Below are 18,773 nucleotides of genomic sequence, written 5' to 3' on the forward strand. Positions count from 1 at the left end.
GGTTTTGAGTAAAATTATCGTTGTTGTCGATTTTACATGTATTTTATTTTTCGAATGTGGTTAAGTAAAGCTATAACTTAACCTAAATAATATAAACAAGATAATGATAGGAAAATTTTAATTAAGGAAGATGAAATAAACATAAATCATTTTAAAAGGTACAATTTATTGAAAATACAATGTTGGCAAACCGATACAGTAGTGGAAGGTCGCGAAGAAATCTTTCACCCAAAAGTGGGTTGCGCCTTGAAAATGGTTAGGAACCAATGGTTTATACCCTGTTTTTTTCATACAGAGGGAAACTTCCGACTGAAATTTCAAACAGTCTGACCACCTCCACTTCGAGGAGGGGCTACTGTATATGACGTTTCGGAACTAAGTTGAGAAAAACAAATTCAACTAAAGAAATATGTGAACGCAAAATAGGCTACAGAATTACACTAAAAGTAATTTAATCTAAAAATATTACAGGTCTCCCTAATTCCCTGATTTTTCTCATTGTTAAAATTCGCTGCGACAGGCAACATGTCGCCACGTTCCATTACATATTTCTTATTGTCCTCGTTTCTGCTGTAGACTATTGGAATCCAATAGCTTTCAGTACTTTCCGCAATAAGGAACATTACATTTTAATTTGTAGTGTTCGTTTTTTGAGAGCATCAGGCAAAATATCGTCTAAATTGAGTATAACGCTTTCTTTACATGAAGAAAGTACTTACTGTCCGTCTTAAAACTTCGTGATTAAATGTGTCCGATGTAACAGAAGAGTCGCAAACACTCTTCTAGGAAGAGCTTTTAAGCTTTCTCCTGATTCATTTTTTTTCATGTAATTGCGTATATAGCGCAATTTTAGACACACCCGTCGCTTTAAACTCCATTTCAGGAATTTGTATACAGTGGCTCCCATTAATATTCGGTTTGACTGGCATGTAAGATTAAAATAAATACACTAGTTATTTTCAAAAAAATTAGTGAAAGTAAAAATGTGCACTATAATAAACTTAAAATTATACTCTCCGTAAAATTACATAGAATTACAACAAAATGAAAAACCTCTTCTCTGTTGCATAATAAAAAATTATAAAAATTATTACATTATTTCTGATAGAACATAGTGCCTCATTAATATTCGGTTTGTTCAATTCAGTATTTTGTTGAACACCCCTTTTGCCTCAAAACAGCCCTCAAACGTCTTGGCATGCTCCTGGATAACTTCGTAGTAAATTGGGGACTAATTTTCCTCCATTCTTCCGTTAATCTCCGTTTCAGTTCTGTCTTGGAAGTGATAGAAATTTGTCTGATATTGCGATTAAGGTTCTTCCACAGAATCTCAATCGGATTTAAATCCGGTGATTGTGCTGGGTTTCGGACAGTTGTGTAGAAGCCATAAATGCACTTTTACAGCTGTGTGTTTAGGATCATTGTCCTGATAGTACTTGAAACTGTCTTTAATCCCTAGCTCTCTCCATTTCATTTTAAATTTTTTCTAATAATGTCCAAATACACATGCTGATCCATTCTTTTTCTACGAAAACAAGTTCACCAACTCCACCTGCAGCCATACAATGCCATACCATGACGTTGCCCACACCGTGTTTCATTGTTCGCAACAGATTCTTTTTTTCCGAGATCTTCATTTTTCTTATACCACACGTACTGTTGTCCATCCGACCCGAAGACGTTAAATTTGCTTTCATCAGCAAACATCACAACGTCCCACCAGTTTTCCTCTTTGTGGACATGTTCCCTTGCGAACTGAAGCCGCATCCTTTTATTTATTTCATTTATGTAAGGTTTTGTCCTACATACTCTCCCATTAAACCACTCTTTCCTCAAATATCTTCGAATTATTTCGGCACCTACCTGCTTGCTAAACTCCTCAAGAACACATGCTGCAAGTTTCGTTGCATTTAGTCGAAGATTTTCTTTTATTTTCTTCAGGATGGAATGGTCTTCTCGTTCAGTTAATTTTTTTGGCTGCCCTTTCTGTGTATGGACTCGATTCTGCCTTCGTTTCTGTCTCTTCCCACTATATCCCCAACTGTATTCTTATTCACACTAATATTTTGGCTATTTTTGTGTATTTTAGCCCCTCTTCGTCATGATAGATCACAAAAGTTGTGTTGTTTCCTTTGCGACCGATTTGACGACCTGTAGACTAATCCAACCTCGCCAGGGTTGTGCACAACGTGTAGACAGAATGATTGCACGTTCGCTACTGAACCCTACAATGATGTCAACGGAAAACGTGCATTAGATTGAAAGCAAAGAAATCAAAACCGAATATTAAAGAGAGTGAACTTTGATGGTACTTGCCGATTATTTGTTATTACATCGTGAATATTAAACTTTCGATGTAAATTATTTAACGTTATGTACAAAGTGTTTAAATAATGTATTTGCAAGGAAATGCAGGTTCGCTTGAACACAGAACAAAACAACAATAGCAAAATACTGTAAAATCAATCACGAACCGAATATTTATGGGAGCCACTGTAGTAAGTGACCGCATTTTGATTGAGCGAATGGGAGGAGCCTATCAGTGCGGTAGTGTGTTGCGAGCTGCATCGACTTGCGGCCAATAAGAAGTAAGATGCGCGTGGAATCAAACTTCAGTTGCGTTCAGATAGAAGTGATCCTCTCTATGCAGTCGTTTGCTCCCTTCAAGTAATGCTTTCCTCCAGAGCGGTCGTTGGACTAGCCGCTTCCACTCACCACTTGCGCAAAGGACTTGTTTCGTCTCCTATACAGGGTGTTTCAAAAATACGGGGCATAATTTCAGTTATGTATTTCCCACATGTAGACAATCAAAATAGTTCATTAGAACATGTGTCCGGAAATTTTTCATTTCCGAGTTATGGCCTTCACAACATTGAAATTCACCGGAACGTTTTTCTTTCCGCAGGTCGTTGTTATTACAGAAGATGTTCAAAATGTCCACCTCCTGCTTGAATACAGACCTCACATCGATGTCTCATTGACCTGCGAACACGATCCCGAACTCCAGGAGTATTGCGTATGTCCTCAGAACATGCCACAATTCGATTCCGAAGGGATTCCAAATCAGGCACCAGAGACGAATAAACCAATGATTTTAAATTGTCCCACAAGTAGAAATCGAGAGGGTTCAGATCTGGTGAGCGTGGAGGCCAAGCAATTGAGCCACCTCTACCTATCCATTGATCAGGAAACCTGCGATCCAAGTACCGGCGAGCCGTACGACTGAAGTGTGCAGGAGTGCCATCATGCAAGAAGTGTATGTGTTGACGATTGATCAGTGGAGTGTCGTGTCTTCTAAAACATGAGGTATTGTGTTTTCCAGGAAGTTTGTGTACGCCTGCCCCGTAAGTCTGTTTACAAGTACATGGGGTCCAACTAATCGATCACCAATGATACCGGCCCACATGTTGAGGGAGAACCGCACCTGGTGATGAGATGGAACAGTTGCACGTGGGTTTTCATACGCCCATACATGCTGATTGTGGAAATTTGTTATGCCATCTCGTGTGAACTGTGCTTCATCTGTACATAATACTAAGGCAGGAAAGTTCGGATTTACACCACACTGCTGCAAGAATCACTGACAGAACCTAACTCGTGCAGGGTAATCTGCTGGTGACAGGGCCTGTACACGTTGCAAATGATAAGGATACAATTGATACTCTTTCAACAGTCTCCAGACAGTCGTATGAGGAACATTGACTTGCAACGCTACCCTTCGTGTGCTGATAGAAGGAGTCATGTTCACAGCCTCCAGAATCTCCTCCTGTACTTCTGGAGTTGTAGATCTTAGTCGTCCCCTTCCCAAACCAGGAGAGTTAAAATTTCCATACTCGCACAGACGTTAATGGAGACGTACAAATGTCTTCCGATCTGGACATTGTCGCTGTGGGTACCTCTCCTGGTACAAACGACGAGCCAGCGCAGCATTGCCGTCCGCCTTACCGTACACGAAGTGTTTCTCTGCCAGCTATTGATTTGAATAAATGTCGCACAGTCTAACGCCTACACAACACTGAATGCAACCTTCGCCTCGGAATGAACTGTCAGAGTGCCCTCTTATTGTCTCCTTTGACGGCAACGACCTGCGGAAAGAAAAACTTTCCGGTGAATTTCAATGTTGTGAAGGCCATAACTCGGAAATAAAGCATTTCCGGACACATGTTGTAATGAACTATTTTGATTGTCTACATGTGGGAAATACATACCTGAAAATATGCCCCGTATTTTTTAAACACCCTGTACTCTACAGATTCTAGAAACGGAGTATAAGTGACCTCTCCAAAACATGACTGACGGAAATGGATAGTCTTCCATTCCTTACATTGTCATATTAGCTCTAAAATTACACATAATTACGACTCACGATTACTTTGGTAGCAGAGTATGTAATGTTCTCTACGTCTATTAAATAGAAAGTAATTACTAAGCACACCAATCAAAATATCCATGATCTTGAATGAAAAGTAATTGTAAATGACATCTTTAAAAACTGAACTTAACTAGATTAAAAGCAGGCCTCTAGACTGAGGCAGTATAACAAGAAACGTTAACGTGTTGTAGTAGCATCCTGTCAAACAGGTATAGGGTAGTAAGTAAGACACCCCCAACCCCTGTTGTTATTGATTTACAAGATTCATCCTAACGTTTAAATTCATTGGCGGGAAGTTTTATTATGTATAAAAACAGAGTATAAATTAATACAGGCCATATGGTGTGCCATGGTCGACTCTAGTAGAAGGTCGGAAGGCGGAAACTTGGCAACATGTGCATCAGGCATCAATCTTCTTACGAGCGTGTGGTGTATGCGATTTAAGCCTTGCTTTCGCGTATTGAAGAATATTTACAATTTATGCTGAGTTTTTCTTTTTAAGTTTTCGCATGAAATCAGCCAAGTATGTATTTGTAAAATGGTCCTCGGAAGCATTTGAACCAGCAGACGATATAGAACCAGAATGAAACGAAATGATAGATATACTGATAGCTCCATTTTTTTAGAATTATCCAAGACCCTGATACTTTTAGCTTTTAAGCTGATATATCCAGCTTCTGAACATATCAGCTTATGTCTCTTTCAAGGTATACTCAAAGTTACATTGCACACTTTGTACAGTATTGGTTACTTGATAGGAAAAGAAACCAATAATCAAGATTAATTATTTTGACACTTTGAATCGAGGACTTTACTCTTCCTTCATATTTTGTACTTTACATTGCAACAACTGCCTAGACTGCATTGTAAATACATTGACTTCAAACAGTGTTAATAAAGAAAACTATGTAAAATGTGAAAATCTAAAGAAGTTGTTGAAGTTACTCTCAAAAACAGTCTTGCGTTGTGACGTTGGCTTTGTAAATGATGTATGCGATGGAATAAGTTAAACTTGCTGATAAAATACTTTCAGCCATTATGCACGTAGTTAAATAATAATATTCAAAGGCAAGGAATGATATCATAGCTGCCAGTTGACCAGTGTATGGTAAGAGAAAATTGCAGACATTTTAGCAAAAGATGTGAAAAATGTAGGCCTAAATAAGATAAAACGTATTTAATAATAGTGTACAGCTTAGGCCTATGCATTGTACAGTATGTGTTGAGTATTGCATGTAATGAAATGGAATTATATTTTGATAAACAATATAGAACTGGAGTATAGATGTTGGAAATAAGATAAGAACATCTAAAAATAAAGACACGACTCCTTTTAAGATGTCTACAGTGTCTTTTTATAAATGAATATTATTGAAGTTTGAAAAAAGTGGCATAGCCTAACTGAATAGATCCATTAATTCTGGCTGAAAACCAACGTAGGCTATAATCTCAATAAATTACAATGTAACAATATGTGTTTAATATTCACGCCTATGAATCGTCATTCATCATTCATTTAATGTTCTGCCCAAGGGCAAGTCTTTCACTGCAAACCCAGCTTCGTCCAATCTTTCCTATTTTCTCTTTGTTTCCGCATATGATCAATATATCTTAATGTTGTCTACATCTGATATCTTCTTCTATCCCGAACTCTTCTCCTGTTCACCATTCCTTCCAGGGCATCCTTCAGTAGGCAGTTTCTTCTCAGCCAATGACTCAATCAATTCCTTTTTCTCTTCCTGGTCAGTTTCAGCATCATTCTTTCTTCACCCACTCTTTCCAACACAGCTTCATTTCTTATTCTGTCTGTCCACGTTACATGTTTTATTCTTCCGCATATCCACATTTCAAATGCTTCTAGTCACTTCTCTTCATTTCGTCGTAATGTCCATGTTTCTGCCCCATACAATGCCACACTCCATATGAAGCACTTCATAGTCTCTTCCTTAATTCTTTTTCCAGAGGTCCGCAGAAGATGTTCCTTTTTCTATTAAAAGCTTCCTTCGCCATTGACATCCTGGCAGCAGCTCATGTTACTGCTTGTAGTACATCTCAAGTATTTGAAGCTGTCCACTTGCTCTACTGCCTCATTTAGAATTCGCAGGTTTATCTTATGCATTCTTCTTCCTATGACCATGCTCTTCGTCTTATTTGCATTTATCTTCATCCCGTACTGCTTACAGTTGGCATTTAACTCCAGTAGCATAATATCCTTCAGAATCGTTTCTTCTTCTGTTAACAACACCATATCATCAGCAAATCTTATGCACTTTAAGGTCTATTCACATATCTCCGGGACGTGACGGTGCTTTCCGTGTCCGTATCCGTCCTGTCCGACATGATTTTTTTCACGTCTGTTCTCACATTTCCGTTCCGTGCAGTTGTAACTCGGTAGGATTTTTCAAAGGATCCCCAGTCGGTCTCTTTTGTTGGTAGAAGAACTACGGTCCACCCCGGTTATTAAGGGACGCATGCGGAAAATTCTAGGCGCGCAGTTGTCACATTTTACATTGACTTCGCCCCACGTGGGGTGGGTATGAAACAATCGTATATTTACTTCTAAGGTTCGCTCCCATTTAGCGGAATCGAATCGAACAGAATTTCTCTTCACAATGTATTTAAATGCAAGATAGCAGAAAGAGGCGAGTCGAATCGAATCGATCAGAACATAATTCATGATCTAGAATATTTATTCCACTGCCGGAATAGAATTTCTTGTTTCGGGTATGATCGTAAGTTCTCGTGAAGCCTTCGTGAAAAAAGCAAATGAACCACATCCATTGTTGGCGGCTTAATTTGTTTACTATTGAAAGTTACTGTTGAAATAGAACGTATACAAAAATCACAATATAATAGGAACGAAGAAAAATTAATAAATCTTGTGTAGAATCATTCTCTTTTGTATGACAAAAAACAAAACATAAAAGCAATGTTCGGTTCGATTCCACTAGATGTGAGCGGCAGCAGACTTTTCCTTTCGATTCGGTTCGATTCCGCTAAATGGGAGCGGGAGTAGAATACAAATGATGGGGAGAGACAGGCTAAATGGGCTTTAGGGCTTGAGGGGAGTGACAGGCTCGAGGGGAGTGACAGGCTTGAGGGGGCGTGGCAAGTGACGTCATAGTGGGCGTGGCAAGTGAAGTCATGGGCGTGGCTAAAGTATGGCGTCATGGAGGGGGTGGGTGGCTTAAAGTATGACGTAAGAAAGGGGCGTAACGTCATAAATGGCAATCTAAGAGTTCAAGGTTAAAGTGTGACATCATGCACACGTGCAGGTATGTAATTGAAGTTGTGGCATGACATGTTCATACATGTTTATCTCATCGATGCAGATGTAACGTCTGCTATGTGTGCAAATATTATGCTGATTCATATCCGGCGAGTTAAATGTAAGCGGGGGGTGAAAGACACAAGTTGATACATGTTTGAAAATCCCACAATCGCTATGTGTGCAAATATTATTGAAGTTGTGGCATGACATGTTCATACAAGTTTGAGGGGGGGGTTGAAATAAACAAGTTCATACATGTTTATCTCCTCAATGCAGATGTAATGTCTGCTATGTGTGCAAATATTATGCTGATTCACATCCGGCGATTGTTCTTGCAGCATCTTATGTTATACAAGGGTGGAGGTAGGGAGTGACTGGTGGTAGGGAGTGACTGGTGGTAGGGAGTGACTGGCGGTAGGGTGGAGGTAGGGGGTTTTATGTGACGTCAGAAGTGGGCGTGGTGAACGTCACATGTGGCTTTTCACGAAGGGACGTAACTATAAAAGTGTGACGTCATAAATGGCTATCTGACAAGTTCATACATGTTTGAACATCCCATCTGCTACGTGTGCAAATATTATGCAAGCTCACATCCGGCGAGTGTGTGAATTGCTGAGTAAAGAATTCGCTTGTAAATTAAACACATTCATTCTTCTTCTTAAGATTCCAATGTAATGGTAATTTAATTGATGGGGAATGGAAAATGGGGGGTTGGGTGTTGGAAATTGGAATGTAGGACATAAATGGTTGTACTTCAAACCAATTGCTGATAAAAAATTAATATAGCACACTTGTAAATTAAACAGGATGTGGCTGAAGGGGCATAACTTAAAGTGTAACATCATAAATTTGAAATTCACAAATGAAGTTGGTGCGTGATGTAATAATTTGAAATGCACATGTTCACACAAGTTTGTATAGTTAATTGTAGGTGGGGGGGGGTAAAATGCACAAGTTCATACATGTTTGTATATTTGAAAGTGAGATGCGAATGTTAAAATATTCGCTATCTGCTAGGTGTGCAAATATTATGCAAGCTCACATCCAATGGATGTCCTGAAACTGGTTGTACTTTAAGCCAATTGTTGAGTAATTGATAAAAAATATTAAGATTCTAATGTGCTGGTAATTGAATTGATAAATAGTAATGGGAAATGGAAATTGGAATGCGGGAATTATTGATGGCGTAAATGGTTGTACTTTAAGCCGATTTATAAAAAAATTAATCTAGCACACTTGTAAATTAAACACATACATTCTTCTCATATTATTATTATTCCAGTGTAATACAATTTGAAGTAAAATTGAGTGGTTTGTTTGGCGTATTTAATTTAAGCCACACATTATTACCAACATTAAATTCATCAGAATGTGACATTATTATTTCGTAATACAGTAATTGTAGCAGATAAATCAATGTAGATGTATATGTTGTGTAATGCATAAGTGTGTAAATATTATGCAAGCTTGCTGAATCATTTCAGCAATTGCTGAGCAATGATAAAAACATGTTTTTGAAGCACCTGCAACGTTTTATATTACACAAATATTGCATGATGCAAACATCCGGTGATTGTTCTCGCAGCGTCTTATGTTACACTAATATTGCATAATCGCTTTCTGCTATGTATGCAAATATTATGCAAGGTTGCTAATTTTACATCCGGCGATGAAATTGCTGAGTGATGATAAAACAAATATTACACTCTATTCGTACGTGGTATTTGATTAAAAAACAATCGCAGAAGATGGCATTATTACTATTATTATTATTATTATTATTATTATTATTATTATTATTAGGGTTTTCCAATTTAATATATTTTGATGTAACTTTTATTGGATTGAATAATATTTAATTTAAGCCATACATTATTACCAACATTAAATTAATTAGAATGTGACATTATTATTTCGTAATACAGTAATTGTAGCAGATAAATCAATGTAGATGTATATGTTGTGTAATGCATAAGTGTGCAAATATTATGCAAGCTTGCTGAATCAGTTCCGGCGACGATGCAATTGCTGAGTAATGATAAAAAGATGTTTTTGAAGCACCTGCTTGCAACGACATGCTGTTGCGTTATTGCAACGACATGCTGTATTGCAAGCTAGCATAATATTTGCTGAAAATAGTAGATAGCTATAATGTGCATACAGTATTTGTGTAATATAATACATCGCAGGTGGTTGTCAAACAATCACGGGATGTTTATGCAGGCTTGCATCACATAGCAGATATCGAATATGCTTCAGCAGATTTCGAGAAAATAATTTAATATTCTGATGATAGGAAGTTTCTCACAAATATCACCTTAAAAGCATAATATGATAAGAGTTTTGTTGTGTAATATTAGTTACACTTAAAACAGATACAGTACCTAGGTAACTTTGCTTTGTAGTGTAATATTGTTTTTATTAGTTTATTGATTACTTTTGTAAGGCTAAAATACCATCAATATAAATTCCAACTTATGTCATACTCAATCTCTTTCCTTAGAATTTCACTTTCTTTATGATCCACTTAATACAGTATAATATTATACTCCTCTGGAATTTAAGTGGATATTACGAACTTCTCTAAATCATACTTTCGCTAATAATATATGGCTTAAAATAAAACCAATAAATGTTACTTCAAAATGTATTAAATTGGAATAATAATAATAATAATAATAATAATAATAATAATAATAATAATAATAATAATAATAATAATAATAATGTCACATTGTGATGAATTTAATGTGGGTAATAATGTCAATTTTGGTGAAAACATTATCACAATTGGGATTCACTAACTGAAAATATATTTCAATACTCAGTCCATTGTATTTCTTTTTATGAATAAATATATACGCATAATTTTATGTTGTTACTATTTTCTTTTACCAAGCACATCCCCATCCCCAATGACTAGATTCAGTTTAATCATTTTCATTCTCACATTCTCTCAATCATCCTCAGGTTTTATCATACAAACATGTAATGAACATTTCAAATCCACCACTCCCAAATCAATAAGCTACCACTGGAATTATGTTATATTCTGGTAACATATATGTTTAGAATAATCTCAACTTATACACCAATTCTTAAGGATTATTAATATTTGAAAACCTATATACCAATTCTTAATATTGGAAAAGGATTACTAATATTTGAAAGGAAAGTGTTATAGGTTAATTCTCTAAACGAACCCAACCATTTGGTTATGTGGGATGGAAATGGATGGTTAAGACATAGAAGAAATTACAGTGCAAAACTATTTCCAAAAAGAACATTTATTACAATTCGAACATTCTTCATAATCAAGCTTAACATTCACCACGCTTCATCATGGTCACTGTTTTTTACACTCAGAGCATTTAAATTGTGCGATTTCTCCTTCGTCAGCTCAAACCGAGACTGGAGATGTAGTATCATCTAAATTGAAATAAAAAATAAATATTGTGAGACGTTATTAACGCTATGGCTACTATTACACTACTAAAGTTTTTTTGACAAAGATCTTTTATAAAATATGTATTATAAAATATATGATAGTGTAATAGTTGTATAAATTCGAGAGTATTATTCATCATCTTGCCCCCCCTCCCACTGCTGTCTAAACTTGTTCAATGTCAATTATTCCAAACTGCAATACTTCTTTCATTACACTTCTAAATAATTCACCTCATCATCCAGCCATATTACCTCCAAGGTCATTATGCTACATAATCAAAAACATGTTTTTTTATCATTACTCAGCAATTTCATCGTCGGATGTAAAATTAGCAACCTTGCATAATATTTGCACACATAGCAGATAGCTATTATTTACTTGTAATCAATACAATATTTGTGTAACATAAGACGCTGCGAGAACAATCGCCGGATGTTTGCATCAAGCAATATTTGTGTAATATAACACGTTGCAGGTGCTTCAAAAACATGTTTTTATCATTACTCAGCAATTGCATCGTCGCCGGAACTGATTCAGCAAGCTTGCATAATATTTGCACACTTATGCATTACACAACATATACATCTACATTGATTTATCTGCTACAATTACTGTATTACGAAATAATAATGTCACATTCTAATTAATTTAATGTTGGTAATAATGTATGGCTTAAATTAAATATTATTCAATCCAATAAAAGTTACATCAAAATATATTAAATTGGAAAACCCTAATAATAATAATAATAATAATAATAATAATAATAATAATAATAATAGTAATAATGCCATGTTCTGCGATTGTTTTTTAATCAAATACCACGTACGAATAGAGTGTAATATTTGTTTTATCATCACTCAGCAATTTCATCGCCGGATGTAAAATTAGCAACCTTGCATAATATTTGCATACATAGCAGAAAGCGATTATGCAATATTAGTGTAACATAAGACGCTGCGAGAACAATCACCGGATGTTTGCATCATGCAATATTTGTGTAATATAAAACGTTGCAGGTGCTTCAAAAACATGTTTTTATCATTGCTCAGCAATTGCTGAAATGATTCAGCAAGCTTGCATAATATTTGCACACTTATGCATTACACAACATATACATCTACATTGATTTATCTGCTACAATTACTGTATTACGAAATAATAATGTCACATTCTGATGAATTTAATGTTGGTAATAATGTGTGGCTTAAATTAAATACGCCAAACAAACCACTCAATTTTACTTCAAAATGTATTACACTGGAATAATAATAATATGAGAAGAATGTATGTGTTTAATTTACAAGTGTGCTAGATTAATTTTTTTATAAATCGGCTTAAAGTACAACCATTTACGCCATCAATAATTCCCGCATTCCAATTTCCACTTCCCATTACTATTTATCAATTCAATTACCAGTACATTAGAATCTTAATATTTTTATCAATTACTCAACAATTGGCTTAAAGTACAACCAGTTTCAGGACATCCATTGGATGTGAGCTTGCATAATATTTGCACACCTAGCAGATAGCGAATATTTTAACATTCGCATCTCACTTTCAAATATACAAACATGTATGAACTTGTGCATTTTACCCCCCCCACCTACAATTAACTATACAAACTTGTATGAACATGTGCATTTCAAATTATTACATCACGCACCAACTTCATTTGTGAATTTCAAATTTATGATGTTACACTTTAAGTTATGCCCCTTCAGCCACATCCTGTTTAATTTACAAGTGTGCTATATTAATTTTTTATCAGCAATTGGTTTGAAGTACAACCATTTATGTCCCACATTCCAATTTCCAACACCCAACCCCCCATTTTCCATTCCCCATCAATTAAATTACCACTACGATGGAATCTTAAGAAGAAGAATGTATATGTTTAATTTACAAGTGAATTCTTTACTCAGCAATTCACACACTCTCCGGATGTGAGCTTGCATAATATTTGCACACGTAGCAGATGGGATGTTCAAACATGTATGAACTTGTCAGATAGCCATTTATGACGTCACACTTTTATAGTTACGTCCCTTCGTGAAAAGCCACATGTGACGTTCACCACGCCCACTTCTGACGTCACATAAAACCCCCTACCTCCACCCTACCGCCAGTCACTCCCTACCACCAGTCACTCCCTACCTCCACCCTTGTATAACATAAGATGCTGCAAGAACAATCGCCGGATGTGAATCAGCATAATATTTGCACACATAGCAGACATTACATCTGCATTGAGGAGATAAACATGTATGAACTTGTTTATTTCAACCCCCCCCCCCTCAAACTTGTGTGAACATGTCATGCCACAACTTCAATAATATTTGCACACATAGCGATTGTGGGATTTTCAAACATGTATCAACTTGTGTCTTTCACCCCCCCCTTACAATTAACTCGCCGGATATGAATCAGCATAATATTTGCACACATAGCAGACGTTACATCTGCATTGATGAGATAAACATGTATGAACATGTCATGCCACAACTTCAATTACATACCTGCACGTGTGCATGATGTCACACTTTAACCTTGAACTCTTAGATTGCCATTTATGACGTTACGCCCCTTTCTTACGTCATACTTTAAGCCCCCCACCCCCTCCATGACGTCATACTTTAGCCACGCCCGTGACGTCACTTGCCACGCCCACTATGACGTCACTTGCCACGCCCCCTCAAGCCCTAAAGCCCATTTAGCCTGTCACTCCCCGTCAATTGTATTCTACTAGCGGGCCTTTATACAACAAATTGTACTTTCATTCAATCAATCACGAATTAATGAATGGTTAATTTTGAGTTACTGTGTGTATAAAGATCCGTTATAGAACCATTGTACGGTCAACTTCTTCAAACTAATATAGTTTCATACTTATATCAATAATAATAATAATAATAATAATAATAATAATAATAATAATAATAATAATAATAATAAAAAGTAACACCGAAAGAATATTGTCAATTTGTGCTTCGTGTCTAAATCAGCAGCAAAATCTGAAATGTTATGTAATAAAATATGACATTTGCTTCTCTTACCGCTATTCGTCGTCACTCTCTCCTAAATGTTGGTTACTGTCTCTGTCATACTTCATATAATTCCGTTTTAATTGCATGTTGAACACAGGAAGACCAATTATGGGGACCGATTGTTGCAGATCCATCACGCAGAAATTAACACACTAGACTCAACTCGGAGTAATATTGTTTTTCCTAACATAAGACTTTTAGCTGATGCCAGATTATTTCCAAAGATCGCCCTGATATAGCGCTGGCCTTCTATGCCCGAGGTTGCGGGTTCGATCCTGGGCGTATGTGTGCTTAAATGTGACAGGCTCATGTCAGTAGATTTACTGGCATGTAAAAGAACTCCTGCGGGATAAAATTCCGGCACACTGGCGACGCTGATATAACTTCGGCAGTTGCGAGCGTCGTTAAATAAAACATAATATTTAACATTTCCAAAGGATTTAGAACACAGTGGTACGGAGGAAGTCGTAACACTTCGTGTCCATACGAGGCTGCGAGCAACTCCAATGCATGTTTCTTACTAATATTGGCTGATTTGATTACCTGCAACACAACTTCCTTGATGGATATGGGGTTGGGCATGGTAATGTAAATGTGCCTCATAAAGTTAATTATATCTTTAACATTGCTGTTCATCTATCACTGCTACCTTAAAAAAAAAAAAAAAAAAAAAAAACTAAGGAATTTACAAGACTTTCAAGCAGCAAACAAAAACACTTGTGAATTGTTTGAACATGTTAAGAAAGACTGCAATTAGTGTGAGCATTCAGGGGAGAATTGGCAACATTTGTTTGCCTCAGAAAGCGGAAACAGAGATTGCCCCATCCTCGAGTGGACAGAAAAGGTTGGGGGGACCGTCTTATTTCAAAAGGCAACCGCTCAGCGTGCGGTACCCTCTGTCTTTCACGTCCGTAAAAACAAAAATATATCAGTGGCGAGCGAAGACGTTTTGCCGGCACGGATCACGGAGAAGCACTGAACGTGTCGGCGAATGCCGTTGCCGGAGATGTAGGAACGCACCGCTTTGTCTGCAAGGCGACGATATTTTATTTTCTCGGAAGATGCCGCCACGTCACGGAGAGCATCGTCACGTCCCGGAGATGTGTGAATAGACCTTTATTCTTCTTCCTCCTACTATCACTCCTCCCATGTTCTGAAAACAATTCTTTACTAAATCCTCCAAGTAGATTTTGAGCAGGGTAGGTGATAAAGGACATCCTTGATTTACTCCTCTCCCAATTTCACTTCCTTCTGACATTACTTCTCCTATCCTGACTATCAGTGTCACCAATGAGTTCTTTTACATGCCAGTAAATATACTGACATAAGCCTGTCGCATTTAAGCACACTTTCATGGCATCGATCTGGGCCGGGATCCAACTCGCAACCAACTCACAACCTCGGGAACAGAAGGCCAGCACTCTACCGACTGCGCCACCCAGGTCGACAGCTGTATCTATTATCGCGTGTTTTGGTTCACAATTCTTTGACTGTTCATTCTAAATTCAATCTTACACAGGCAATCAGTATTATATAAATAGATGCCTTGTGGTTCAAAATTGTTTCACCGTTCGTTCTAAATTCAACCTTACATATGCGCATAGACACGACGAAAAATGTCTTTTCCGTGTACAGTCTCTTCTGTTATTACTTTTCTCTAGAAATAATTTGTTTTTTTTTTTATGCGCTTACAGCCTACAGAGTAACTTGACAGAAAATTCCTGTACTTTATTATTCTCGACCGGGACCCGGGACAAAGAATTCAATTCCTGGACAATCTTGGTCAATCCTAGACAGGTAGCAACCCTAAGGGTACGTATAAGACGAACCTGGCTGGTTACCGAGCTCGTCGCTCGTAATCTAGCTGCTCAGTGGTCAGAAAGTTGGGGTGATCAAAACGAAGCTTGTTTGCACATATCATTCAGTGTAGCTGAACGTATTCTGCTTTTTCAACATTGTCTTTAAAAACAGTAATTTGTAAAAGTGCCGGATGGACAGTATTGGTCTTTAAACGTACCTTACATATTTTGGCACTTTCAATGCGGAAATAAGTACGCAAATAATTTCACTTTTCTGGAAAGCGTCTTCTGTTATAATAAAACCCTTTCATTAAATCTCATATAGTTCATTCTAATGCAAATAGAACAATCATAAAATAGTATGTATTAATTGCCGAAATTATCGTCACTTTCTGTAAAACATCAATTTTTCATTAGAAATTTACTTATTATTGTAACCCATTTCAAACCACCTCATTCTAGTGTAGAGGCCAAGAAAACATGGGGCTCTACCTCCATGACTCCCTAGTGCCTTTATGACATGTGAAGGGGCTACATTTACCTTTATTAGTATCCATTTCAACTCTTACTTCATCTCACAATTTCACAACAAGATAACAACTTTGGTGGTCGGGTTGAGCCTGATTCTAAACTTTGTAAAGATTGATTATCCTACCGAAAAATTATTTTCAGAATTTAAAGTCTTGAAAATACATCAAACTTATATCAATGCATTATTAAATGTTATATATAAAAATCACACATATTTCAGATCATATAATCACAAACATAAAACCAAAGGCATGGATACAATACGTTTGTTTGAATCCAAGTGTTTAACAAACATTGCTTTTAACCACAGTAGTAATATCGGCTCTAGAATTTATAACAAATTAATAAAGAATTACACACATCTATTTACTTCCAACAGTTTGAACTGTAAAAATGTAAGTAAGCAATTTCTTATGAGTAATTATTAATTTTAGATGTTATTTTTTTGTAATTTATGTCTGTAAATTTATTATGTTATCTAATTCTCCCCGAGAACATTTTCTTTCAGGAGTGCTAGAATTTTGTAAATTTACTATTTCTTTGTACTTTTTCTGGCAATAAACATTATTATTACTATATTATCAATATTTGAAATTATCTTTCACAATCCATTATAAGCGTCGAAATAAATAGCAGTATGTAGTCGTTTAGCTAGTATCTTACATTTATTTTATGGGTTTCTAAATGGTTAAACCAGCAATGTTGAAATTATTACATGGAACAGCGACAATACCCAAAATGTTCTCATAACTGGCAATTATCTACTCTATCATAATAGAAGACAGGGATATGTAACAATGATATTTGACAATATTATCTGCCATAAATAATTGCAGAACAACCGAAAATAAAAAAGGACCCAAATACTTTTCTCAGATATTAGCCATCCTTTTCAACCTATTTTTGTCTCAAAGCAAGAAAAGGCTGATCAATAAAATATAAATCCTCTCACTGTGTTAATGTTAGTAAGGAAGAATGAGTGTATTTGTGAGTGAATTAGTGTGATAGCCTGAGTGAGCGAGAAATATCTACATAATAGCGTAGAACAAAAGTGCTTATCACGCGTACGTGAGACAGATAACACATAAATTGAAACAGAGAGAGAATGATATTTGACAATATTATCTACCATAAATAATTACAGAACAACCGAAAATAAAAAAGAAACCAAATACCTTGTGTGAATGGAATGGAATGAATGTGAGCGCGAGCGATATATTCCTTTATTGACTTAAATATTGGTAACATTAGAGTAATATTAAGATAAATATCAGCCAACTTAATCCGAAGCAATATGGCTATGATCACAATTCGTTCCAATAATTATCTGTTCTTTAAAGTTTTCAATGAAAATTTTATTTTTCAATAGAGTATGAGCAGATATTGTAGGTACAAAAAATAACTGACATACATATTAACACGATATGAAACAATCAATCCAAGTGCATATTCGATTATACTTACAGACTTTTCTACTAACGATTCCTTGCATTCTCCGTTAGGATAACCCTCCTTGTTAACTCCATTCGGGCACTTTCTGATAGCACATTTTCCTCCATCTTTTATCCAACCTCCAAGTATTATCCAATAACAGCCAGATGAAAATGGTTGCTTTGACACAGAAAGCAAAATATACGCATCTCTATCTGCATTCACAGAAAGAGTTATCTCCCAGCTATTTCCATTATCTGGCAGGGGCACATAATTCTCTTCACGGAACTCAATTTTCCCTGAAGTGTATATTACAGGCAACTCTGTAACAAATAAAGGTGTAAGAATGCTAAGTACAGTGATGTAGTCTAAATACACATTACATTTTATTCAATAATAATCATCACAAAATCACCACAAAAATTTCCAATGTGTGCAGTCTTCTGCCGATTTGCTGATTGTAAATCAACGTTTAGGGATTAGTTTCGACAGTGATACAGTTCCATAGAGCCCAAGGAGTGATTCCATTAATGCACAAACTGATCATTATTTTTTTTGTGAGGCGGAATAATATATCCAGCATGGAGTTCAAAGACTATACAGTGATTTCAGTAGCCTACCAAAGAGAGAGGGAGAGTTAAGGCTAGTTCACAATAAACCGGGAATGGGAACGACAAGGAGAACGAAAACGGAAATAATGTTAAAATATGTGTTTTTAATGTGAGCATTCACAATACTTAATTGTGAATGCTTTATTTTAACATTATTTTCGTTTTCGTTCTCGTTTCCGTTCCCGGTTTATTGTGAACCAGCCTTTACTATGAAGCTCAAGATAAAATCTGTAGCGGAAAATGTGCTGGTAACAAACAAA

At 36.3% G+C, this 18,773-nt stretch overlaps 1 protein-coding gene across 4 annotated transcripts in view; it reads right to left on the bottom strand.

Moving 5' to 3' along the window:
- The window catches only part of LOC138715218 (receptor-type tyrosine-protein phosphatase S-like), a 476,906-nt gene that overhangs the window by 159,027 nt on the left and 299,106 nt on the right, over nucleotides 1–18,773 (bottom strand). For all 4 annotated transcript variants that reach the window (XM_069847896.1, XM_069847898.1, XM_069847899.1 and 1 more), the window contains one exon: nucleotides 17,936–18,225. In XM_069847896.1, the coding sequence (XP_069703997.1) occupies nucleotides 17,936–18,225 (290 nt within the window). The remainder of the gene's footprint in view (nucleotides 1–17,935; nucleotides 18,226–18,773) is intronic.

The sequence above is a fragment of the Periplaneta americana genome, chromosome 15, assembly GCF_040183065.1.
Source record: "Periplaneta americana isolate PAMFEO1 chromosome 15, P.americana_PAMFEO1_priV1, whole genome shotgun sequence".
Lineage (NCBI taxonomy): Eukaryota > Metazoa > Arthropoda > Insecta > Blattodea > Blattidae > Periplaneta > Periplaneta americana.